The 27,518-nt window shown below is 46.7% G+C and overlaps 1 protein-coding gene across 2 annotated transcripts; it reads left to right on the top strand.

Moving 5' to 3' along the window:
* The first annotated feature begins 136 nt into the window (after positions 1 to 136).
* Positions 137 to 24,905, top strand: MTF1 (metal regulatory transcription factor 1). Of its 2 annotated transcripts, none has more exons than XM_078857755.1 (11): positions 137 to 1,152; positions 5,606 to 5,844; positions 8,886 to 9,017; positions 9,891 to 9,964; positions 11,012 to 11,124; positions 15,058 to 15,144; positions 15,809 to 15,908; positions 16,983 to 17,653; positions 17,767 to 17,842; positions 19,409 to 19,603; positions 21,088 to 24,905. In XM_078857755.1, exons 1-11 carry the CDS (start codon positions 259 to 261, stop codon positions 21,981 to 21,983), a joined length of 3,477 nt encoding a protein of 1,158 aa, XP_078713881.1. In that variant the 5' UTR covers positions 137 to 258; the 3' UTR covers positions 21,984 to 24,905. The 2 variants fall into 2 exon arrangements, with proteins under 2 accessions (XP_078713881.1, XP_078713882.1); XM_078857756.1 differs by having other exon boundaries at positions 138 to 1,152; positions 19,409 to 19,597.
* Positions 24,906 to 27,518: the final 2,613 nt, after the last annotated feature.

The following is a 27,518-nucleotide window of genomic DNA, read 5'->3' as shown; positions in this document are numbered from 1 at the left end:
TGAATTTGTGTTTGTGCTCGTGCAGCACTCAAATAATTTTCTTGGGTATTTCGGTAAAGTCACGTAGATAGGTTAAAAGCCGTGACTTTACCGAAAGACCCAAGAATATTATTTCCTGCAGTCACGAAAGCTTTAAGTCAAGATTTAGCACTCAAATCATTCGATTTTTAAGGAGCGCGGTATGAATGGGCGGGACCACGCGCGCAGAGGGGCGGGGCCTCTCTGATAGGGCGGGGCATGTGACGGAGGGGGCGGGGCATGTGGCGGAAAAGGCGGGGCATGTGGCGGAGGGGGCGGGCAGGTGCCGGAAAAGGCGGGGCATGTCCCTATAGAGGGGCGGGGCCGATGTGCATAGGCGCCTCCTCTGTAAACATGGCGGGCGGCCGAATCGAGCGGCCGCCGCTTGCGCTCGGCGACGAGAGCGACGCGGCCGAACCACCGCGGCCGCCGCTGGGCGACGACGCGTTGCGCCGCGACGACGACGGCGACGAGGAGGACGACGAGGCGGAGGAGCGCGATCGCCGAGACGGAACGGACGGAATGAACGACGACGATGAAGACGACGACGACCTGGAGGACGAGGAGGAGCAAGATGGCGGGCCGGGCCTCGCGCTCGAGCGCTTCCTGGCGGCGCGCGCCACCGAGTGCGAGGACGACGAGACGCGCCGAGAGCGCATGCGCGACGACGACGTCATGCGCGCTCGTGCTGGCGGCGGCGGCGGCGCGCGCTCCTCGGGGGGCGTGTCCTTCGGGGGATTCGTGGGCGTGGCTCGAGGGTCGGGGGGCGTGACCGAGTCGGGCCCGCGGCGGCGAGCGGGGCCGCGCGGAGCCTCGGCGTCGCCCGTGTGGGACCGCACCACGGTGCTCATCGAGGGCGGCGCCTGGCCGCTAGGCCACGCCGAGGCTTCGGCCCGCGCGTCGGGGAGTCGGCGCGGGGGAGAGGAGGGGAGGGACGACGAGGAGGGTGGAGACGACGACGACGAGGAGGAGGACGACGACGACGACGGGATCGGTGGCTACATCGAGCACACGATCTCGCAGGACCGCATCCTCATGACGCTCAAGCCCGGCGCTCACACGCCCATGCCCGCCGACATCCAGGGAGCCACGCTCACGCTGAGCGCGCAGTGCCCGCGGACACGGAGGAGGGAGGTGAGGACGGTGTGGGGGGGGGGCACAGAAGGCATGGAGTGGGGGGCTACACAACAGAGGAGGGATTTGAGGACGGTGTGGGGGGGGGGGGCTACAGTGACAAGGTGAAAAGTGGGGGTACACGTTAATACAACATGCGGGGGGACATTGACGATGGGCATGGGTTAGCTGCTTGTGGGGAGGAGAGAAGGGCACGGGTTGGGGGCATCGGCGAGATGAGTGGGGAATGGGAGAGTTAAGTGATAGGGGGAATAGAGGGGGGTTAGCTACTTCACAGCGGGGTCGGGGTATGTCAGGGAAGAGAAGGGGGCATGGGTGAGAGGAGAAATGCATGGTTTAATTATCCTTATGGGTGAAAGTAATGAGGAATAGAGGCGAGAGAAGAGGGAATGTCATGAGAGGCAATTGAAAAGGGTGGTATGGGTTTTGAGCAGAGGAACATGGGAGGAGAGGGGACGTGCATTGGAGATGAAAGAGCCAGTGGTTGGGACACTGATGAGGGACACTGCAAAGGGCAGAGAAGGGCATTGTGGAGTGGTCGAGGTGCGGGATAGGAGAATGTAAGAGCATCATGGGTTGTTGCGGTGAAGACGTTCCTGAGAGGACACGTTTGTGGTATGCACAGAGCTTTGCGGAATAATTTGGTTGAGTCGGTGTTTCTTTAATTTAAATAAATGTGTTCATGTAAATGTCGAGGCTAGATACTCTACTTATGGATGTGACGGCATCTGCACTCCGTGGAGGTGATTTGTGACACATGTTTCGCGATTGTCTTTGCCGGTATGCGTAGGAGCATAGAAGTTGTGTCCAGAGTGGTCACCTGTCGAAGCATTATAAGTTTCTGTCCTGCCAAGAGAGAATGCTTCCTATTTGGTCAGTTTCCTGAGATTGGTTGAAAGAAAAAAAAACATTGCCTTGCTTTTATTTGTTCCTGAAATTCAAACTGTAGACCATCACAGAGCTTGGGAGTGTGGGCTGGGGGTTCATTTAAAAGTCCATGGTGGCATCTTGGGGTGTGGTGGTTGATGGGCGGCGTCTCATTGAGTTCACTTAACAGATTCCAGTTTCACTACAAACTAGACGCTAAATCACAACGATGGGTTAATGATGGTGACAATTGAAAATAAATAAACAGCCGGTTGGCTGTCAAATACAGTGTTCAAAAAAGCCTCCAAACCATAGCAACCCAGATTAGCCATCTGGGCTTTTCCATTTGTTTTGTCAGTGGAATTTGTATCACAGTTGGAAATGTTTAATTTGTGCTGGGCAAACACCACACAGCCAATATTTCAATTGACGGTTCACCAGAAATGGGCAATACGGGAAAGACTGCTGTTGAAATAACGTGCATAAGCAAAGTGCTTATAAACTCCCCCCATGGCTCAGATAAGATTATCATCTTAAACTGTTTTCCAAATTTGAGGTGATGTCAGATAGTCTGACATCACCTCAAATTTGGAAAACAGGTGATGTCAGAGTCTGACATCACCTTAGTCAAGGACTTATGGTTGTCTAACCCGAGAAATGTTAATAAAATAGGGATGTGAATGGTTACGCATTTAAAATACAGTACAGTTATAAACTGAAAGTAAGTGGTTGACTCGGGTGGCTCATAGCACTGTCAAAACACCGAGCCAGCACTCGTGAGATTCTAGGCTCAAGTCTAAGCAACCACCCGTTCGTAAATTGACTGTACAAGAAAAATATAATAGCCTTTATATTCATAATCATAATCAACGTTTTTGTGTTAGATCGCGTTATCAGCAAAAAGTGTCACGTTGACAAAAGACAAATAGTTCACTACTTTATCCCACCGGTGTGTTGAAGCGTGAAACCACAACATTTACAATTTTTGAGTGACGTTTCGCTGGTAATTGCATCCAGCATAATCGGGCAAATCGCCAGAATGGTGAGGCTCTGCTCTTGCTCCCGGTCTTAAATAGAGTAGCAGCAGGGTGACGTCATCGCGAAAGCCTACGTGTTAAACTGAGCCTTTATATTTTCACCAAATTCAACTTTGACAACATTTACAGTTAGTTTCTGCAGGGTGTTAACCACTTTTTATTGTAACACGTAAAAGCCTGTAAGCGTTGTGAAGTGACTGACTAGGCATGGTCTTGCGCACCACTTCCTGATGTCATGTTGTTGATGGCACAACTGGGATACATTTGGTGATGAAATATAAATAGACAACTAAACTAAAATAAATAACAAAATCTTTGCCCTTTATGAAAACAGTTCTCTCATGGGTTTTTGGGTTGAAGTAACCGTGTGTTGTTGTGCATGATGTCTGACGTTTCGCTCATGTGCTGGGAGCTTCTTCAGAAGCCAAGTAGAGGTAGGTCACGTTCTCAATTCTATCAAGTTGCCAGCTGCTGGTGCTGGTGTAATTACAACACCAGCAGCCAGCAACATCAGCAGAAGCAGCTTGTGGCAACCTTTTATAATGAAGGAAGAATTTGAGCTTCCCAAATCAGTTCATGAAGAAGCTTCCAGAATGTTGAGCTGTACGTCAGACTTGTCCAAGAACACGTGGTGCAGCCTGCAGTCACACGAGAGAGAGAGAGAGCTGTACAGCATGGCTGAAAACCTACGTCGTGGTGTCGTTTATTTAAAAAAACATTTCTAATGGATATTAAACATTGTGACTTTTTCCCGTGTAATGCAGCTCGGCATCCAAGCACGTAGAGATTCCAGCTGTGTGACTAATGGCAGCGTTTAGCAACACAGGTGACACCCTCCTTGTAATAACATTAGCACCAAGCCAGGGGTCATTTGTTGAACATTCTTATGTACCACGCTCATCAAATGTAATTAGTGGTAACGTGGCCAGGCTGTTTGTTATGTTTGTTAATTATTTTTTGCCGCATAACATTTTTGAGCAAGGAGAGCTGTGTTTTTATATTTATTTACATGCTTTTGAAGGTTTCATTGGTTGTGTATGACGAGAGAGCAATACACGGATACTGACAGGCAAGACATTTCACGGACAGTAAATGTACAGTCTCCTTTGCCAGTTCACTGCTGGATGAGGGTCTCCCCACATTGTTGTGGCCATTGAGGTTATACTGTACTATATTTGAGATGCGGGATTGCAACATTATGCCTGCAACATTCATTCACAGTTTTTTGCCTTCTCTCCTCCGTTTTGAAGTGGAACCACTGCCAAGAATGTTAGCTCGTGATATAAATTTTAGTTTCAGTTCACTGCTAGTTTATGACAGTTTTTTACAGGCATATTCATTTGGTGTTGACAGGGTAGTTTATATAGAGCATAGTTACAATTGTTGATGCTTTAGTCCATGTACTCGGGTTTATTGGGGCAAAAGTAGCAAAAGCCGGATATATTTCTGTCTTAGATATGATAACAATCATTCATCTCTAAGTTTGGCTGGCCCTTGAATATTTGGAACGGCATCATTGACACTGTTTAGAAAAGTGTTCTTGGGCAAGACACATTGCTAGAAGGGACTATGGTCGATGGTCAAGAATAATGATGAAATGGATGGGAACGAAGAAATGTATACATCCAAGAGGGAGACCACCAAGGAGATGGAGCGATGATAGTGGCTAATGTGCAGGTGCTAGGTGGATAGATGGGTGGTGGCTTATGGAGGCCTTCATCCAGCAGTGGATTGACCTTTGTCATTCGCCATTTATATCATGCCATGAGACAAAGATTCCATTAGGATCTTTCGCGGTACATTCCTTTCTTACTTTGTATTAAAGCATGGCACACGGAAGCGCATATCACAGGACTACCTGTGATAGTCCTTCAAGTGACTAGGGGGCCAATCTTCCCACCCAATCTTGATTCTCACGGGTGGAATTTTGTGACATTTAAGTGGATAATTAGAATTGACGTAAGTTTATTACATGTAGTGATTGTTGTCCAGGCTGAGACCATCAACGCACTACACATGAGAATGTCGTTGAATCACGGGTGACTAACCCAGATCCAAGCCCAACATCTTGGTAGTGCTAGCTCATTGTTCAAGTTGCGATCTGCTTTCAGTCTTCTCTTTGCAGGCTCCGACCCATTGCCATCTTCACAGCAACGCTGCATGCTCGCATGTTCTCATTGACAACTTCTCGCTTTATCTTTTTTAGTCTGCCTCCCCTCTTTCTCTTGCTCAACCTCTGTCTGAACGTCCTTTTCAATATAGTCTACCGAATTGGCCACATATCCGAACCATCTTAGTCTAGTCTCGCTCAACTTTTCCTCTTTCGACGCTACCTTCAGCCATCGCCTCAATTCATTATTGCTCACATAATCTTTTATACTTACTTCATAAATTCTTCTCCGCATTCCCATCACTGGCAGCCTCGTAACTAGTAGGTCGGCCATTTCTTGAATGTCTAGCACTCCGAGCCATACATGAACCCTGGCATAATTACCATCTTGTTCCCAGGCAGCCGCTGAGATGTCTTCTTGTGCACTTTTTTCATGCAGGTGAAGCGCTACCAGTGCGCCTACGAGGGCTGCGAACGCACCTACAGCACGGCGGGCAACCTGAAGACGCACGAGAAGACGCACCGCGGCGAGTACACGTTTGTGTGCGAGCAGACGGGCTGCGGCAAGGCCTTCCTCACCTCCTACAGCCGCAAGATCCATGTGCGCGTGCACACGCGCGAGAAGCCTTTCGAGTGCGGCGTCAGCGGCTGCGAGAAATCCTTCAACACCCTTTACCGGTGCGCTGGGGTGCTGTTGTAATGGCGACAGGAGGATGTACCGTGCGATAGAAGAGCTACGCTAATCGCGTTACTAAAGATCGCTGCCACCAATGCAGATGAGCGCTGCCTTCTGCTTGAACGGGGAGATGCTTGTCAACGCCCGACTTCCAAAGCTTGCTCCTACATTGTCCCACGTTCTGGTTTTAGGTTTAGTCCTCGGTCATGGCAAGGATTTTGAACCCATGTGGAAAGGGGGGGGACGGCTTCGATACCTCTCCATACGTAAAGCCAATGAGTTTATATTTAGTTTCATAGATTGTTGGGACAAGTGCTGTTATCGAGTACTTAATCAGTATCAGAACACTGATGCTGCCAAGATGTAATTGTTAGCAAACTGGACTTGCAATCCAGAGGCCGCTGGTTTGATATCCCGGTGTGGCAATTGAAACAATGGGAAAATATATTAAATGCCCCCCCCAACTCTGTTCACCCAGCTGTATAAATGGGTACTCCACAGTCCATTGGCAGGTCACACGTGGAGTAAAATGTGGATAAACCCATCTCCAAGATGGCTGGCCAGTATGGAAGAGTAGGTCAATTACCTCTATCGGGGTTCTCCAGGACTCTAGTGGGGAGGCCCTTTTGCCAACAGTGGCATGAGCAAGAAAGTGCGGTGTGGCACCTCTGCCTTTTACACTGCACATTGGGGTGGTGTGGATAGTACCACTGCCGATCACCTTTTTTCTACCTTATGCTGGTGTTTGCACCGTGCTAGGTAATTGCACGTCACTGATGACCATGACCAGGAATATTACTCAGGTCGCCTTGATCGTAGAACATTATATGAAAACCACAGCGCCACTTCCTCACACACCCACACGCAGACACACGCACACAGACCAAGACTTGTACAATTTCAGTTGTCGCGTTGTTCGTGGTGTCGGCACGAGCGGACAGAAACAGCCTGTGCTTTCAAATATACGCATTCACTCACACACTTATGCACACAGACTCGCACACTCACATGTACAGTCTGGAAGGAACACGTTGTTATCGCTTGGCACAAAAAGACTAAAAATACCCTGTGAGGAGGAGTATCGTGGTTTGAATCTGCAACGGAACAGCTGGATTGGAGTGCGGTGTTGAACAAAGTGTCAACGTGTGTTTCCACATGGGGGGGCGTTTAGAGCCGTGATTATATAATATTTGCATATCATTTATGAGTTTCAATTAACCTTTTAAGTCTTTTCCAGGTTGTAACAGTGTTTAGACATATCGTTCAGGTTACTGAATAACCCTTTTCAGTCACACACTTTATTTACATGGTTTAACAATTTTTAAGAACCCGTAAACTGTGTCACTGCTCTTAACAAGCATTAGAAAGGTGTTCTTCGTTAGCTGTCAACCAGTTCTGAAAATTATATATTCCTATGGTAGACAGCGGTCTCCCCGTTTGCAGACCACTGCTGGAATTCCACAAATTGGCACTCCTAACCCTTCAATTTGGAGTTAATCGCCACTATGAAAGGAGCTAGATCCTGGTTGTTAAACATGATGTAATTCCTGCAGTCAAAAATGCTTTAAGTCAAGATGATGTAATTCACTCATCGGTTTTCATACGTGTGGTTTTTAAAACGGGATGCAATAAAACCTGAGTTCTGACTCTCAGGCTGGCTAGAAAATGACAACCGCCTACACGAACGCTGATGTGAATTAACATGCTGCTATTATTGCTGCTCGTGAAACCGCACAGTGCCTGCTGTGCATGGACAGCATCCACAGCAGCTCGTAGCTAATCCTCTCGCTCTCCCTTGCGAGTGCACGATTGGAAAAAAGATGGGCTGAAATGAGGGCTGCATTTCATTTGGATGTCATGTGATTCCATGCGAGTTAAATATTTTTACAAATGTGTGAAGTCTGTCGTAACAGAATTCGGAAAATAATAGTTTACCACCCTTTGTTATTCCAGAATAAGACTTGACAAAAATTCCACGGGTTTTTGGTGGCTAGAATAAGACTAAATGATGACACTCAGCTCTAGCACTGGAGCTTTCTTTTCATTTGCAAGATTACACTTTTAAAGATCCTCAAGGGGCTCATCTCATGACTCCACTCTAGCAAAGAAGGGTTTCTGGAGAAGCTCGCTCTCAAGTCAACTTTCAAACCGTGGGAGGTCACTCATTTGCCTCTTCTGTCCCCCGTAGGCTGGAACTCCTTTGCCCAACTGTTTTTGCTTTAGACTCTGGGCTCTTGTTCAAGTCTAAGTCGAAGATCTTCCTTTTTTTCCCTTTGCCTATGACTGATTGCCTCTATAAAATAAATACGCGCAATATTTCTGCACAGCGTTTTGAGATGCAGCTTCATTCAGAGCTGGGATATTAATTAAATTGCTCACCATACCAATTGTTTAGATTCCTCGACTAATAAGGATAATACTAAAATAGTGGGAAATGTCTCGCCTCTGTTCCCACGTGTTCAGCTAGATGGGGCTTGATGACATCATCTGTGTCGTCAGCTACATTCTGCTGAGTGTGGTGTGTAGGGGGTAAATCACTTTCAGCAGGCAGGGTATGGGGTGCAGCTGCCAACTTAAAATGTACCGGAGTGAACGACCACAAAACAAAGACTCAACACATTTCAGACTTAGTTGATAAATCTTACTAATTGACGAATCTTAGCAAGCTCTGGTAGCAATTAGACACTACGCATATCCACATACTCTTTGGTTCTTTCGGTAAAGTCATGTAGGTAGAAAAATAATAGATCACGCCGTTTGGATCGCAACACAAGCAATCGTCATCAGAAACTGCTGAAGTAAGCCTACTTCAGCAGTTTTTTCTTGCTGTGGTTGTCCCACCTGATGACGATTGCTTGTGTTGCAATCGAAACGTCGTGATCTATTATTTTTCTACCTACGTGACTTTACCGCAATAACCAAAGAGTATGGATTCCTGCAGTCACGAAAGCTTCAAATCAAGAAAATCCACATTACATCGTGTAAACTGGGGAACTCGTGGGGAAGTGAACCTATTGGTGTTCCCTCCATGTGCCTCCCGCAGGCTCAAGGCACACCAGAGGATCCACACGGGGAACACGTTCAACTGCGACTCGGAGGGCTGCACCAAGTTCTTCACGACATTGAGCGACCTGCGCAAGCACGTGCGCACCCACACGGGAGAGCGACCCTTCCAGTGAGTGCGTGTGTGCTGCTGAAACTGAGCAGTGGAAGAGTCGGGTTCACTGATTGGCTGGTGCTCGCCTACATTCAGGGTCGTGTTCCAGTTTGTTGGGTGACTACCGTTGACTTGCCTTCACCAAATTGGTCCTCATTATACCACCTGCACAGGAACGAAGACATTTCCTTTCCAAGGGTGTCGCTGCTGTATCAGCTGAGCCGTAGTTACGAGACATATAAAAATCGTACAATTCATCACTTAAAAGTGATTGATCTGCTCACATTTGTCAAATTTAAACTGACCCAAATCAAACAACGAAAGAGTTGAGCTCCCTGCCACGTTTAAATTGGCATTGGCCAGTCCTCGTCTGCTTTTGAAGTCGCGTGCCGTTTTGTGGGTAGGCCGACCGCTGCTGACTTCCCTGCACCAATACATGCAGTTGACAAAGTTGCTCATCACACTGGGATGATGATAATGATGATGACAGTTTCTGGCTGAGAGTCTTGCTGCTGTTATGAGCAGGGCTATGTGTAATATACTTTTTAATGGTTCCATTGGTTCAGAGGGAGCGCCGTCTGGTAAACGTGGTGGTGGTAAAGGTGACCAATAAATGTAACTCTGTGGTGCCTTTTCTGGGTATAAATCTTGACTTAGAGCTTTCGTGACTGCAGGAATTCATATTATTGGGTCTTTCGGTGAAGTTTTGGTAAAGTCACGTAGATAGGTTCAAAGAAAATAACAAAAAATATTTTCTTTGAACCTATCTACGTGACTTTACCGAAAGACCCAAGAATATGATTTTCTGGGCATATTTCTCTGGTCATGAGACGTTGACCCCCTGACCTGGCCTTCCCCCCCCCCCACTCCATCATCTTTCTTCCTCTCCAGGTGCAAACACAGCGGCTGCGGGAAGGCATTCTCCGTCAGCCACCACCTGCGCATGCACGTGCGCACGCACACGGGTATGGCCTGGTGCTCGCACTTGCTTGTGCAGTATTTGTACACACATACACACTTGCGTCGTGCATCAGGCGGGTACCCGTAAAGTTGAGTCGGAACTCAAGTCGTTTGTTCGGCTTGCCGTGAGTGTGTGGGTCGGCTAATGACATGAAGGTGATGTGATGGATGTTATCCGACCCACACCCGAACGGCAAGCGGTAAAGCAACTAAGTTCTGACCAGCCTGGAGAGTCACCCTTGAGTACCTAACCTATCGTTTCAGAACACACTATAGTCATCAAGTCTTCTTCTTTCCCATCACTGCCAACTTGCAGTATTCATCAAGAGGAAGGATTTTATTGGAGTGAATCATAGAACAAGTATTCATGTGGGAGGTTTTCTGGAATTAGCACTGAACCATAATTATTATAAGAATGCCTTAGGCTGCCTCTGAGCCTTAGGCGTTCACGATGTACACGTACAACCTTGTTTGCTAATCCTGTGCTGGATGAGGGCGACCTGGGGTTAATTGCACATGTAATTGCTTAATTCGTAATGAATTGGCATCAGAATGTAATTGCAATTTCAGATGACAATGCTGCTCTAATTGCAATTACAATTGATGTCACTAGGGTGCCTTAGAGGACGTGGTTTGTTACTTTAGTCATATTTTAATATTTAGGAAGCTTCAAACTTGTGGCGGACTGCCCGAGGGGCATAGCTTAGGACGTGTCTCTACGAGGTGGGAGCTGTGGGTCACACTATTATTTAATTGGGAATGACAGCTGGTTATTCTTGTCGTCGCTGACTCTGTTGTTGCTGTGGGAAGCGCACACGCGCTTGTGGAGGGGACAAAAACAAGTAGAGTAGCGTATTTTCATCTTCAATGTTTATTCTCGTTTGTTAATTATTCGTACTGAATTGTAATATAATTGATTTGGAACATTGTATTTGGTCTGCAAATCACTTCCTTACCGAGTCACGATCCCAAATACCCTTTTGTGCTGGGCGCCTCAAGTTGCACTGCATGGGAGGTGTGGTATAAATAATAAACGACGATTCTGATGACAGGAGAGCGGCCGTTCCCATGCCCCAGCGGCGGATGCGAGAGGGCCTTCTCCAGTCAGCATAGCCTCAAGAGCCACATGAAGGGACACCCATCTGGGGCCAGCCTCAAGTCAGAGGTGAGCACCTTCACCTCGCTGCAGGAGAGTGGGGGCTTCACTTGATTGTCTGTGGACTGCGTGTATCTCCCCATCTGCCTACCTTGGACAGTCACCCCTGTCTAGACTAGTTAGAGTCACTGCTGTCCTGTAAACAGCCCGAGCACTTTATGTATGAGTGTTCTGAAGCAGTAACTTCATTAATATAATATGACAAACATACGTGTACAGTGATACCTCGGTTCACGAACTTAATTCGTGAACTGACTCTGGTCGTGAACCGAATTGGTCGTGAACCGAGGCACATTTTCCCATAGGGTTCAATGTAAATCCGGTTAATCCATTCTGACCTGTTTTTTTTGGTTTTTGAAGCACAAAAATATGAAACAAATGACAATACACATTACTGTAGTACTGTACAGTATAGTAATGTATAAAGAGAGAACACTAACCTTGCTTGAGATGACTTCTGGCATGGAGGAAGGCAGGTGGGAGGCGGGTGGGAGACAGTAAGCACTCAAACGGGTGAACTGTACAATACAGTAAGTACAGTATTGTACAGTACAGTAGTACAGTACATTACTGTATGTGCTAAAAAGCACACCAAAAATCAAAAAGTCACTGAAAGTGTCTTCACAGTACTCACAGTACTTCTTTCTGTGTCTCTGCTTCTCTCCACGATCTTCCTACAGGAAGTCACGACCATGTGACAGCCTGGAATTAGCATAAAAATGGCCGCAGCTCCTGTTCGTGAACCGGAGCATATTTTTATGAAATTTTCTGTTCGTGAACCGAGTTGTTCGTGAACCGAAGCGTTCGTGAACCGAGGTATCACTGTATATGTAAAAAGAACATCACTCGTTATAACCTAAACAGACGAGAGGAGCAAGTGCTGTTAGAGAGCACCTATAAAGTTTGGCACAGCACATGAGGGGGTGGGTCACCAGCACCATGTCTGGCCGAATTTGTCACCTTTTTGGCGATGTTTACACAATGCACCACGCATTTATTTAAGGCTGAGCCGACCTGGTGGAGGCCCAGGATCGATTCAGATAATCGTCACTGGTTTTGGCCATGAACGGGAATTTAACTTAGTCGCCGGGTTTGTAGCGCAGCGCGCTAACTGCTACACTACTGCTCCCCACCGTATATGTATGTACACGTATGCACAGACCCATATGTAAGGATATGACCAAATTGCCCTGAATGTGACCGATCTCGTCGAATCTAGGAAGCTAAGCAAGTTTGAGCTTGGTAAGGTCTAGGAATGAGAAACCACCGCACATAAAATACGTTGTCAGCTGGTGCGGTGCTACGTTGTGGCTAGCTCAGGGCAGTGTAACAATAGCCGTGTTTGTGCTCTTAATTATTTTTCCGCGTGTATGCTGCCCGGCTTTGTCATCTTCCACTGCCAAGCATGGGGAAGTGTGGTCAACAACCCCCATGACTAGCATCGCTTGGGTATACCTTCAGCAGTGGCTTGACCAAACGGCTGTAAATTATTTGTGGTTTCATCATAAGGTTTAAACAAATATATTTCTGCAGTTCAGTACTCTGCACATCAGCCCCCCTCCAGCCACCAACAACAATAAGTCATCCATTCATTGCCAAGTCCCATCAGATGAATTCGAACTGCTCTTATACGAGTCATGTGGCATGGCGGGTACTGCAAGATCTATCTGACCATTGTCCGTTCATTGCTCGCTGAGCTGCATTGGCAGTTGCCGAACGTATACATTATAAGATCGCATTCATTACATATAAAGTGCTTGCCAAAGATTAAAGACAAACCTTGCTGATCTCGTCAAGGAGCATAATCCACGCAAGCTCCGGTCTTCTTCACAGCGGCTTTTGGCTGGCCATCAAACAAAGACGGTCACTGCATCGCGCGCTTTCAGATGCGCTTCTGCGGCCGTCTGGAACGCTCTTCCATCCGATATTAGGAAGCCATTGGAGCTATGCACTTTCAAATATCGCTTAAAACTAATTTCTTTAGAGTTAAAGCTTTCGTGACTGCAGCAATTAATGTTCTTTGGGTCTTTCGGTAAAGTCATCAAGATAGGTTCACCAGGACCATCATTACCCACAACTACCATCACCTCTAGCAGCAACCTCCACCGTCAGCAGTGTGGGTGTGTGGAGCGAGGTGCAATGTTTGCCTGGCAGCCCTTTGATTGGTGGAGACCCACTGCCGGTGTCGTTGTTTTCCCCTACATTAACATTAGCTGCCCCGCCCATGCTGCCGACACACTTGGGCTATGCCCATCTTTAAACCTTCATAAACGGTTTAAAGCTTTCGTGACTGCAGGGATTCATCTTCTTGGTTCTTTCGGTAAAGTCACGTAGAAGGGAAGTAATAAAATAATAAAAATAAAACATAATAATATTATATTATGTTTTATTTTTATTATTTTATTACTTCCCTTCTACGTGACTTTACCGAAAGAACCAAGAAGACTTCATAAACGGTTTGCCTTTAGAGGCTAAACCCCCTTTTCCTGATGACGACCGCTTGTGTTGCGATCGAAACGTCGCAGTTTTTTGTTATTTTCTTTGAACCTATCTATGTGATTTTACCGAAAGATCCAAAGAATATAATTTCTTTAGAACTGCTTTTTATGTTTAGTTTGTTGGCCTTCCCCCGCACCTCCGATTAGTACGGATGGCTACGTACGAAAGAAGTTCAACATACATACCTCTGAGTGAATTTGTATCTTAGGATGCTGTGCAATAGTGGGGAGATGAGGGCTGGTTGGACATATGTATGTGTCATTGTGAACACCTTTTCAAACAAAGGGGTTTCATCTTGTGGGAGTTTGTACTTGGAATATTTTAATCAATAACAATCCCAAGGTCATTGTTGAGTGGGAAGGAAATAGAGGGTGATCCATTTATAGATACCCAACCAAAACAATAAGAAAATTAATATAATTTATTTTCAACCTGTGAAAGCCTCTTGCATGTCTCCTGTCAGTCTCAATACTCTCGTCACCGAGTGAGATATGGAGCCATTGCATTCACAATATTTAATTGCCTGTGAATGGATCACTATACATAGCAGCAATTATAGTATTGCTCGTGTATATAAGCATTATTCTTCCTTTTAAGGCTAGTGTTATTGACGAATATGTTGAGTTTTTGTTGTTCTTGTGCACCTCTGCAAACACAGCATCAACAAATAAATGATATGTATGATGGATATGGATAATGGGATAAGGCCATAATTATATACAGCAGGGATATTATATGCAGAAACGTTATAATACAGGTTTCTACAGTAGCCGGGTTCGTTTTGTGTAGGAGCATCGTAAAGGGCATTCCATCCAGCAGGGAGATTACGCGGGAGCAATCGTGAAGGTGTTTGTTTAGAGCAGCAGCGCAGAATGTCATCAACTGTACATTAAACAGGGCCGTGTCCTTGAGTAAGAATTGAAATGAATGAGGAAGTATTAGAGAAAAAAAAGTGGAAATTCCACCTCTTTAATGGCTTACAGGAAGGGGCGCAACCCAGAAAACAAACAGCGATTGTCCTTACATGCCAAGTCGAGGCTGTGTGGCATGGATTTAAATTGTTAATCTGAAAAGACTTAAAAACTTTTGTCAATCCACTGCTGGATGAGGGTCTTCCCACACCATGCGGGGCATGTGGGTTATTTGACCATGCTTCATTATGCTGGTCAGTTTTAGTTGGTAAAGATAGAGGGGGGTATAGATAGAGCATAGATATGCAGTACAATGTATTTTTTTGCACTGCCCTCTGCATCTCGGCACTTAGCCCCACAGCAGCCTATAAAAACCTCTCTGTATGTGGTGGCCACCCATCCAAGCACTATCCAGGCTCAGCCCTGCATTCGAGATTGGGTGCGTCGCGTGATTTTGTCAAAGGCTGACGTACAGTTGTCTCGTGAATTTTGAATTGTGATCACAACTGGTGGTGCTTTGTGCCCCTGACAGGACAGCCAGAACGCATTCTACCTGTCCGACTTCGACCCAATCACCCCAGCCTCCGACATCAGTGAGGAGACCCTGCAGAAGTGCCTGGTACCCACTCCACACACAGACAACAACATTATGCACCTTAGCTCTGAACTTTGGCTCTTGCGGCCGGTAATAGCAATTAGGAACAAATGATGACATTAAGATCGATTCTTTCTTGATTTGAAGCTTTTGTGACTGCAGGAATCCATACTCTTTGGTTCTTTCGGTAAAGTCACGTATGCTTTAGATGCACATTTGGAATCGTGTGTATAACTGTCGATAGTTTGATGTTATGAAAAGGTATCGTTGAATGGCTTCAAATAGATGGGGGCAAACAGGGATGGTATATTCAAGATGGACAATTCATTCTAGATTTGAAGCTTTCGTGACTGCAAGGATTCATATTCTTAGGTTTTTTCAGTAAAGTCACATAGGTAAAAAATTAAAATTAATAAAAGTAAAATAAAAATAAAAATCACGACGTTTCGGAGGCAACACAAGCTTCCGTCTTCAGGTGGAACCGTCACAGCACGATAGCTGTATCACTTGTGGAACCGTCACAGCACGATAGCTGTATCACTTGAATATGGACAATTCAAAGAATCTGGTTTACTTTGGATGGTCGCGTGCCCCCTCGTCTCCGATTTCGCTGTGTGCGCTACGCGCCTTTTTATGAGCACTCCGCTTGTGTTGTGTTGGCGTATTTTGACGCCGCTTCGTGGACCAGGCGGTGGAACCGGACCTGACGACGGTGACTGTGGAGAGCATCTTCGACTCCATGTTCCAAACCGAAGACACTGGCTCCACGGGCGGCGACAGAGACCACGGTAAAGTGCCTTTGCGTCGGTCGGCATTTGGCTCTCAGGTTGCCGTAATATCGTTCTTAACAACGCGCGACAAGACGGTTATCATGTTGTTAGTTTCCCGAAATTTTTTAAAAGTGAATTTCAAAATTTGTATCGTTTTTTTTGTGCCTTACTGGCAAATCTTTACCCATGGCACACAACGGGAATTGAAGTAGAGTCAAGCATATGATGCATACCAAAAAGAAAATGAACGGGAAAGTAAAAGGAGAAGAAAAAGAATGAGAAATAATAGGAAAATAATGGAAATGGAATAGAAAATGGGACTCGTGTTTTAGGAAAGATGATAAGGAGAGGAGGTGAACATAATGGCCTCGATGCTGCATGGTTTCAAAGGTTGGGTGGCCACATGAACGTTTTTATGGGAGGATTGAGCTGATTAAGATAAATTGATGAGGATTATAGATGGTAAACTTTGAACGATTAGAAAACTTATGCTGCAGACTTATGTTGAGTGAACCGCCGCTCCGATTAGCATGGTTGGCTACGTACGGTGCGAAAGAAGTTCAACATGCATACAGCTGACCTCTATGCATGGATAAGTATAAGGCCTTATAGACAGCGGGAATTCAATGCTTTTTTATTTTGTGGAAAACTGACAGCCGTCATAGAATCGTGGAGTCTCCAGGGCCACTTAACGGACGAGCAACACTACCCAACAGCTCTCTCCTTTGAAGATTACATTTCATCATCCTGGATAAGTAAACGTGGCCCTGGTATGGCTATCTTCAGACCCATATCTGTAGCGGTGTCTTGTGCAGGTATTACATGTACATGTAATAATGTCATTACACTGCTGGATGAAGGCTTCCCTGAGCCACGTCGTTCATGGGGGTTATTTGACTGCTTCACCATGCTGGTCAGTGCGGGTTAGAGAATGCGGGGAGCAAAGATGTGAAAGTGTAGGAGTACAGTGTAACGGGTTTTTTTTGCACTGCCCTCTGCTTCCCACAATGCGGCAAAATGCCATCACCACTACACACACGTTAACCGGTGACGTTGTGCCCATCTCTGCCACTTCCCACCCGCTCACTCCAGACCCGACAAGTGCGGACAGCCCAACAGACGCCGGCTTCCCGCTGCCTGTGCTCAGAGTCATTCAACCGCCACCGCCACCGAGTGCCAGCTCCCTGCAGCAGCTCGTGGTAGTGCGGCAAACGGACGGCGGCAGTACCGGAGGTGCCGGTGGCACCAGCGCCAACAACGACGAGGGCATTGACGTCCCATATAAGTGGGTGGTGCAGAGCGATTCTGGCGTCATGGAGGTGGAGGGGATGGAAGGCAGCTGTGCCATCGATGGCGTCGTCGCCACCATCGTTGAGCAGGGAAGCGAGTGCGCAGGTGGACCTGACGGAGCGGCCGTACCAGCACCGTCGGTGGATGGCGGCAGCGCTAGCGGCGGTGGCGTAGGCCATGCCGCTCCTCCGTCGACGATTGTGCTGGATCTCTCAGAGGCTCTGAGCCTAGCGGCACAGCCGAGGGCCACCACGGAGAGTGCCCCCGCTTCGGCGGGCGCGGGCGTTGTCATGGACGAGGCGTCTATGGAGGTGGGTGAGACCCGGCCGGCCGCCACGGGTGACAAAGATGCTGCCGCTGCCGCCGCCGCCGAGAGCATCAACCCCGGCGGGCTGCCCGAGGAAGAGCTGCGCTGGATCCTGGAAACGAGCGGAATCGGCGCCGCCGCCATGACCGCGCCGCCGGGCTCATGGGTAACTATCGCTCCGGTTCAGGTGGCTGTGATTTCGGTTAAACATCGAACGGTACGGATGATGTACAGCCGTACACACAGTATCACAAGTCCTGCTTGGCCATCTCCCTCCAGGTTGCCGGGAAGGACAAGGTGACGGTGGAGAAAGTGTACCTCACCACGGCCGTTGGGAGCCCCGCACAACTCGGAGGTGAGGGTACATTCCTCGTTATAGAGCAAGTAGTATATTACTAGTGATGTCGTAGCCTTTTAAACCTCACCATGAGTTTGTCACGCGATAATGTCACGCATTACCACGGAATGGCATCGTAGCTTTCACCTGAAAGGTGAATTGTTTTATGTATTAAAAGTTATAGTTATGGTGGTGCTCTTGAAAGTCGCTGTATTTACAAGTGTGTGTGCATCTGTGTAACAGCTCACAGCTCAGGACACAGACTCTGTATCTGTTGACATTACAATAGCCATTTATTTTGGGTTGCATCGTTAAATGAAGATTATCATTATTTACAGGAATTGCCCATGATAGAAATAGTCCATAAAAAAACTGAAATAGAAAATACAGAACATTGATACAAGCAGTAGTAATGTTTCGATGGTCCAGAGATGTGGGCACTGAGGAAGGCAAGTGCTTGAAAGGACAGATGAGATTGCTGAGGTGGGGAAATAGTTAAGGGAAAGGAGAATGAATGAGTCTAAACAGGGGGATTACTCGTAATAATCGGGTTTTTCCCCTTTTTTTGGCAACAAAACTGAAACCTTTCTACAAGAATTCATGTCTGCATTAACCACAATACTTGCAGTCAAAATGCAAACAAAAAACACACTGATAATATATGCATTGTCCTTGAAACTGATTGGTCCACACCAAGGGACGGCTTTCTTTTGAGCCTCGACCCAATTGGTGCTCGACCAGAGGACGCCAAAAGGCGTACAGCTCAAAGACAATGCACTATCAAAGTAATGAGGGCTCGGGGTGAGCGCATCTACATCATTAGATCTCCTTTGCCAGTAGTGCGTTTTTGTTTGCATTTTGACTGCAAGTATTGTGATTTTAATGCAGACATGAATACTTGTAAAAAGGTTTCAGTTTTGTTGCCAGAAAAAAGGGGAAAACCCCTATTATTATATTTTGGTACTGGCAAAGGAGGTCTAATGAAGGGATTACTAGTATTAATCAAGAAGGTGAGGTGGTTTGAGCTTGTGTGGTGAAAAGACTTAAGAAGTTGCAAGCAGAAGGATTTTGGAGATGAGCGACCGATAGACTCCCATCGACCCATAGATGATAAGGATGATGGGGGTGCAGGGAAGGAGTAGAGCAGTGTTCTTCACTAATTTTCAGAGGGGGGGGGGTTACTTTTCCCCATAAAACATCGGTGTGAGGGCCGCCACACATTTGAAACCTTTGGGTTTGACAGAATGATGGGATGTTTTCACATTTGTGTATTGTCAGGGGACACATGTCAGGGGCTGCACTAAAGGCCATCAAGGGCCGCCAGTGGCCTACGGTTTAGAATACTGGAGTAGAGGGAGAGTGAGGGTATGTGGTAGAACGACTTATGAGGACGGTGCATGTGATGAGAGAAGAGCTGCAGAATAGAAGTTCATGGAGAAAACTGAGCAGGTGACCCCACACCGTAATGGGACTTCTGACTTTTATTTTTACGGCTCTTAGAATATGCGATGGCTTTCCTTTGTCTCCCTGTGCCTTGCTCGTGCACGGTGTGTGTTGGTGACTGCGTCCCGTTGGCTCGCGCAGGTAACACGGCGCAGGTGATGGGGCTGAGGGTGCCTGTAATCATCATCAAGCAGGAGGAGTCGTGCCAGTGTCACTGCGCATGTCGTGACGCCCCCGCGGCGCCCCAGCCGCCGCAGCCCGGAGCCGGCGGGACGGAGCAGCTCGCCGAGGAGCCGGGAGTACCCCCATCGCAGAAACCGAGCGACTGGGGTGATGGTGACCACACCCTGCAAATGAATCGCACACACGCCAGGCTGCTCCTCTGATGACAGCTGCCCCACAACACCTATGCAGGACACTGACACCAAGTCGGTTTGATGCCTATGCAATGGGGCACGGCACGACAGAAATACAACACATTCCTGCGGAGGGAGCTGGTTGGAACGTTGGGTTGCTCGGTCAATGGCCAGGGTCAACGGCGGCGTGGTGTATTCTGCAAATATGCCCGACTGTGAGGGCGGGCACAAGCTGGCGTGAGTAGGTTAAACGTTGAGTTTTATCAGGGCACCACAGGGTGACCAACCCCTCCCCACCCAGCCCCTCCCCACCCAGCCCCTCCCCAATCTCCCCACCCAGCCCCTCCCTCCCTCCCCACCCAGCCCCTCCCTACACGACGGATGGACACAATAATCCCCTGTGGGATGGTGTAACCAGGAGGTTCCTACCAGTATTACTTGTGCTCATTCATCATGACTGCAACGCAACATCAACATTGTGTCAAGACAATACTGGCACACCAACGCAAGAACACAAAGACGTTAAAACATTTCATTTTGAATATCGGTGTGTCACCATCCTCTGGACGCTCTTGTTATTATGAATACCATTTGCAATTTTCTATCTGGCCTGATAGGATGCAGAGGTTTTTGTGGGAAACTCTCATAGTGACTCTTCCCACGCCACTTTCTCTTCCCCTTACCACTTCGCGTCATGCCTCACTCCTGCTCTGCACCTCCACAGGTGCAGTGTGGGATTTGAAGGCCACGAGTTTTAAGAGTTATTTAAAGCAAGAAGTGTGACTGGTACCCCTAACACAACAAATTAAATGCACTAGAATATTTCATTTTCTGCCTTTTGTCAATTCACTGCTCAATGAAAGTCACTGTATGCTTTTTGTTCTTCTTGGGGGTTTGTTGTTTGATCGTATACTTCACGACGCTGGTAGTGCAGGTTGGTGAAGGTGGTAGGTGGGTGATCCGCACCCGTTAAGATATTACTCACTCCTGATATTAGTTGTGTCCGGGAATCAAACGCAGGTCGCCAGGTTCCGATTCCAGCATGCTAACTGCTGTGCCACACCTCTAACCCGCACAAATGTTGTTACCACATTAACTCAAAGCGACAGAATAAAACATTAACACAGCATCAACATGAGAATACAATATTGGCACAATATCAACACAGCCAACAAAATGCTGACAAAATCGATATGACCGCAACATGGACATGATATCAAGGCTCACCTGAAAACAACCTTGCACCTTCACGACTCCATCACAACACCAATGACTTCATGAATGTGACACTTCGCATCAACACAGCACCATCTCAAAAGTGCACAAGTGAATCCATCAAAACTTCCCAACACTTTTCAACAATCCAGACTCCCCAAATCTGGACAATCTGGACGGCTTAAGTTATAAAGGCAGCGGGTCAGTCACTTTCTTAATCCTTACGCTCTTTCCATTGCTGTCACACAGGGAACGAGCTGCTACTGGGTGCACCGATTCCAGCCGGCACGCCTGCGTCGCAGCCCCCTGCTGCGACGGTTCAACCACCGCTGCTTTCTTCTCCATCCACGCCACAGCAGCAACAACTCGCTGCAATCGTGCAGCAGCTCGTGGCTACACAGCCTCCGAGCGAGGAGAAGCGTCTCCCCAGCCAGACTCCGCAGGCGACGTCGACCGTGGAGCAGCCCCTGCTGGGCTCTGCGCAGCTTGCAACGATCGCTGCGCAGCAGCTCATTATCGCGCCGTCATGCCCGCCCAAGGCCGATGCAGCGGGCGCGTCGCTGTTGCAAGAGCAGCAGTCCTTGCTTGAACAGCTACAACAGCAATCGATTCAGCAGCAGCAGCAGCAACAGGATCCATTTCAGCAGCAGCAACTTCAGCAGCAAAATCAGACATATCGGCAGCATTTGTTGCAACATGTGCCACCAGTTCAGCCACTGCAACAGCAACAGCCGCCTGAGCAGTTGCTTCAGCAGCAGCAGCAGCAACAGCCGCAGCTGGGTCTGAGTGCCACACCACACAGGAGAGGCACAAAAGATCCTCCTTCGCCCACTCCCCTCGCGAACGTGTCACTCAACAACCGCACGGACCCCTTTGTGCTGGTGCACAACGACCTGAACACGCAGCTCTCGCATGGCCTGGGGGGCACGGCGCCAGCCGGAGGCCCACTCATCACGGCCGACGGCGGCGGCGGCGGAGGAGTTTTTGGCGACGCCGGGAGGCCCAGCCTCGTTAGTCCCGCGGGAATGGTCTCGTTGGCACTGGCGCTCGCCAAGAACGTGTCTGGTAGCCGGGTGGGTGTGACGGGAGAAGTGGTGCCGCACCGGTGTTGTGCGGCACAACCATTTTGCCAGGGGACGCACTAACGGGGTGGGTGGTTGGATTGGCAGGAGCTTATTGACACCAAAAGTGAAAATGCCATATTTGGAATAAGGGAAGGATAGACTGTTAAGGGACGTACTACACTAGCCAACCAGATGCTAGCCCGACCCCAATCCCTGATCTTAACTCCACTTCTAACCCTTAACCTGGCCTCCATTTCCCTACCGAGTTGCTTTGCAGTTTCAATGTTGGTGTTCTGTGAAACCCGGAAGTGAAAAGCAGATCGGAGGTGAATGAGGTGTGAGAAAAACAGGTAGGAAAAATAATTCTGAATGCTCAGTGAAATTCTGGGTAGAAAAAAAATTCATGTTACTGTATTTTATTACTTTTATTTATTCCTACAAAGAAACAGGTATGTGTTTTATAGCTGTTTTCTACAGCTGAGCAATACGTGATGAGGGCAAGGCAAAAGAAATGGTAGTTTTGTGCGCAAATGCAGATAACACGTGCATTGTGTGTGATGCATTTAATAACATTTGGTTGTCGTGTTTAGGAAATTACCAACTTTTGGCGATTCCACAGGGGAGTGGAGTTGTCTGTGCCCCTGTAATGATAGTGGCCCCCCGCTTCCCCCCCCCCCCCCCCCTGCCTTGTGCCCCCCATTCTAGAGGCAGCTCCTCGGGATGGCAGTGGAAGCACTCGAGCTTAAGTGAAGGATTTCATCACAGCCAGTGCTGCTGATATGCTACCGCATCTCACAACCGCTTATTTTTTTTGACCATGTTCTGCAGTGGTTACATGGTTGACATCTGACTGCCAAATTCAGCCCTTTGTCTTGGTCTCTCTTAGGGAGTTTTACTTTGAGGGCGTGACCATGGGTGGTCCCACTTTAAGAAGGTGGTCCCGCTGTTTACCGTGTCCTGGAATTGCTCCTGTGACCAACGCACATGTAATGTAGAGGGGGATATATTTACAGCAGTTCTCTTGTTCATGGGCAAAATTAGGAGAGTTTATAAAAAAAACACTACCTATTTTTGCAAAGATATGAGCTAATATAGCTTGAAAGTGGGGCACACCTTTTGTGTTTATGTCCGTTTTAACATACCGGGAGAGATGGAGGGAGGGTTGATTGCAGTGTAACTGCATTCTTGGGCAAACATTTCAAGTAGTTAACATTTACATTTAGGCAGCACAATGTGGATCCTGAACTGGCATTGAACCGTTGTGGCTATTGTACGAGTGGTTACCGGTTCGGTGGATGACAAGTTTCCAAGCCCATTGGAACCACAGTTAATGGGACATTTACAATGGAACCAGTGTATTATTAGATTTTTTTTTATTAAAGTCAGCATTCTTTACAAGCACTTTATGGTTTTTGGTTAGCGTGTGTTTATTTGTTTGCATTAATTTAACTGTTTGCCTTAAAGTCCAGTCTGCCATTTTGGAGCTTTTTTTGTGTTCGTCTATCCTGCAACTAAAGAAAAAATGAAAAAATATATTTAAAATATTGGTAAATTCTTGCGCATTGTGGTTCAGTTATATATTTTGTGATTTGGCAAGATTCCATGGTGTATAAATTGAGCCGTGATTATGAGTCATGTTCTCGTTCTGAGCACATTTCATGGACGTCGCGCTGGGATCAAATGATCAAGGCCAAGAAATTCATGGCCTCAATCTGCAGGTTTATTCTTTATTGATGCAATGTCGGCATTAAGGTGTACTGCACGAAAACATCAAGATGTTTTGTGCTCATGAAAAACAACCCACGGTGTTTGCAGAAGTAGGCCATTGCCTGTGTTGTGGTGGAATTGCCCACAAGATATAAATTACTGCTGTCTCTACCTGAAAGCTTGCTGTAACATCATTCCTCGATTTAGCTTGGTGGGTGATGGACACTAAATTGCTGCAAAGGGAATAAGCTTACAGGAGATAATGATAATGCAATATCATGCTTTAAAGTTCCTCCTAGTATTCTCCACAGAATCGATTGTTTAATATGACTTGGTTCCCTGTTTTATAACCATAATATTGAAAGATTGATAAAAAAAAAATAGGTAACAGCCCCACATACAATAACTGGACTACTTCAAAAATATCTATTACATTTTTTGTAATATTTCCCCAATTTTATCCCAATTTTCCTATCGTGTCATGTGACATACCCATCCATATCTCTTGACAAAGCAGTCAACCCTTCGCATTGGAGAAAGACTCGCAGAATTCCTTATTTCAGAGCTACATCCAAGATCACCTTAGAGTGACGAGACACATGACTACCTATTGTATCCTTTTCTCTTGGTGTACAATGTAGAAAATCACTCAGTCGCAGTGTCAAGATTTAAGAATTCTAAAGCAGTTGCATTCTGAGGCAGTTTTTTTCCTCATTTGAGAAATCAATTTTGCTCCGTTGAAAGCAGAAGGAATTTGTGGCAGCCTTTACCCGTGGGAAGCATTGTGGAGGGGAGTGACAACAGCTTGCCATGCGGTCGTGTTCATTTGAATTATTTTAAGGCCAGTACAGCCACGTTACATCATCTCCCGCGGTACATCACAACCTCCATGTGGCCGATGCATTCTCTCAGATTCGTTGTAATTTTGAAATGCTGAAAGTAGAGGAATCAAAGGCTCTGCAATATTTGTGACTTGGAGCTGTAACAACAAAATGTCTTTGCGACGAGGGGCAAGAACTGCTAACAGTTTTGTCCACATGGTGGCACCGTTGAGTTTGAGGTCTGTTGCAGAAAATTTACACCCCCCCCTCCTTAATTAACTATCGAGGCATTAAGAGTTTGTTGCGTTGATCTCGATGGAAGTGTTTTCTGTAGGAACATTAATTTTGAATTTAACAAATTAAATTATATAAAATGCAGTAAATGTAACATCTTTAAAAAAAGTGATTATTGGTTATATATGTAAATATTGATATTTGGCAATAAAACTATTTTCACCAAATAATACCTTGTTCTCCTGGCCGCTGTAGATTTAATATTTCACAAGATTTCTGGTGTATGAGTACGTACACGGTGAAGTCATGTACAATGGTGCAGCAAATATGTTCTGTCATACACATGAAAAGCTACATCCCAATATGCCTAAAGAAAGTTTTGAATGTGTGCGTGCTACCTGCTATGACGTACAGATGAGAAAAATATGGACTCAAAGAAAATAAAGGATGAATTTTGCGTAAAACAGCATGTAGCTTGGAATTAAACAGATGAACAACATGTATAAACTAAAACTATTAACAAATCAAGTATGAACATTTTATTTTACCAAGGCCCACTGAACTATTTAGCTCTTTTTCGGAAGCTACCTGGCAAAAAATAGTAGCTCAACGAAGTGGCTTTTGTGGAAATTTATCGCAGCCAAATACTCTTAAACATGTTTTTAAATGTATGGAGAAAAACTGTTGGACCTGGAGAAAAATCCACGAGCACAGGGAGAACATGCAAACTCTAAATCTGCAGGCGTCAGTTGGAGTTGAACCCACGACCTGTATACCAGGCGAGGTAGTTAACATCGCGCCATGGAGGCATCTCGCCATTAGTGCGCGAGTGGTCCACGTGTGGTTTGCAAAAAATTAGATGCTGCTTAATCCAGGAAAATCGGAGGTTTTACTCTGGCATTCAGGCTTAGGCGAAAACATTTGTGGGAGGATCGGGCGTGGCGCTCGCAGACTGCAGGATTCTGTTTTCTCGTCATCGAAAAGTGCCTCTGCACCATACGAGACCAGAATGTCGTTTTATCGCCACGTGCAAAATATCGTCGGGTCCTGCAATTTTCACGACACGTTTAACCGCTATTGAGTCCATATTCTTGGTTCTTTCGGTAAAGTCACGTAGAAGGGAAATAATAAAATAATAAAAATGAAACAAGATAAAATTCGGCCACAACGCAAGCAGCCGTCCTCAGGTGAAGAACAGGGCTGTCGGGAAGACAGCGTCCTAATGAACGTCCTAATGACGACGCTGTCTCCCCCACAACTGAACCATAAAACCTTGCTGACCTCAACAAGGAGCATAAACCATCACGCAAACTCCGGTCATCCTCATAGCGGCTTTTGGCTGGCCATCGAACAAAAACGGTCACTGCATCGCGCGCTTTCAGATGCGCTTCTGCGGCTGTCTGTAGCACTCTTCCTTCCGATATTAGGAAGCCACTGGAGCTATGCACTTTTAAATATAGATTGAAAACTCATTTCTTTAGAACTGCTTTTTATCTTTAATTTGTTGTGCTTCCCCCGCACCTCCGATTAGTGCGATTGGCTGTACATACTGTGCGAAAGAAGTTCAACATACATGGTTGTACACACTGGTAAACCACAGCCACAGGAACAGGACTTTAATCCAAGCAAGTATTTTCTTTATTAAAAGCCAGAATACCAGTCATTAATACACACCCGGTGGTCAGTACAACGTATAATTCTGTTACGAAGGTATATATATTAATGAAAAAGCAAATCAATCAGGCCATGTTCTATGTAAATGCAATCAACATTAAACTGTTAAATATATTTAATCAATAGTACTGTACCACATGTAACTGAGTTGCTCTTTGAATATTCAGTTTAACAATTCCTGCGGATGGAGCTGGTAGGAACGTTGGGTTGCTCGGACAATGGCCAGGGTCAACGGCGGCGTGGTGTATTCCGCAAATATGCCCGACTGTGAGGGCGGGCACAAGCCGGCATGAGTAGGTTAAACGTTGAGTTTTATAAGGGCACCACGGGGGTGACCAGCCCCTCCCCACCCAGCCCCACCTCCCCCACCCCCTCACCCCACCCAGCCCCTCCCCACCCTCCTCTCCCCACCCAGCCCCTCCCTCCGCACCCAGCCCCTCCCTGCACGACGGACACAATAATCCCCTGTGGGCTGGTGTAACAGCATCTCATTGGCCCAAGTCTCTCGGATCACCGGGCGTTTTTCCAGTTATCTGGGCACAGAAGTGATAAGCACCACAAGGAACGGAAATTTAATCTGGCATTTATCAGGCTCATTCAGGATGTACTCATACTCTGGGTCACTGTCCAGATTTTCACCTTTGTCATGACTGTTTTTCAGCGACGTTTCAAGATTTCTTCTCGCCGTGGTTGAGTTTGAATTCCTGTCAGTTGTGTTTGAACCACGACGTCTATCAATCCAACGACTCAAACTATAGTCTTGAGGCTCCACAGACCACCCTGACAAAGTCATGCAGACAATGGCGACCAGATAGAATGCAGACAGGAGGTAGATCAGATGCCGGCAGCCCCATGGTCAGACCTTTGCAATGCTCTGCATCCACATTGCAGAGTGAAATTCTGCTGCGGGCTTCTCAGCAAAAGCTCACAATGCATACCTAATGAAGGCATGGAAACGAGTACAAATGAATGGTAAAACTCTCACGAGTTTTATCATCGTAAAACAAAGTTTCCAATTGAACCTTTAGCTGAAATTGTTGAGGTTGAGCTTCCCTCTATATGCATTTGGTGGTTAATTTATTGCCGTTCTCCACTAAAGAGTAAGCCAGTTTTACTACTATAGTATGCAATAATGCGAGTTAATGATTTTGTCATATTTATACCATACTTGTACTTTGAA

The sequence above is a fragment of the Lampetra fluviatilis genome, chromosome 6, assembly GCF_964198595.1.
Source record: "Lampetra fluviatilis chromosome 6, kcLamFluv1.1, whole genome shotgun sequence".
Taxonomy (NCBI): Eukaryota; Metazoa; Chordata; class Hyperoartia; order Petromyzontiformes; family Petromyzontidae; genus Lampetra; species Lampetra fluviatilis.
The sequence above is the reverse complement of the archived record's forward strand: the minus strand, read 5'-3'. Positions and strand labels throughout refer to the sequence as shown.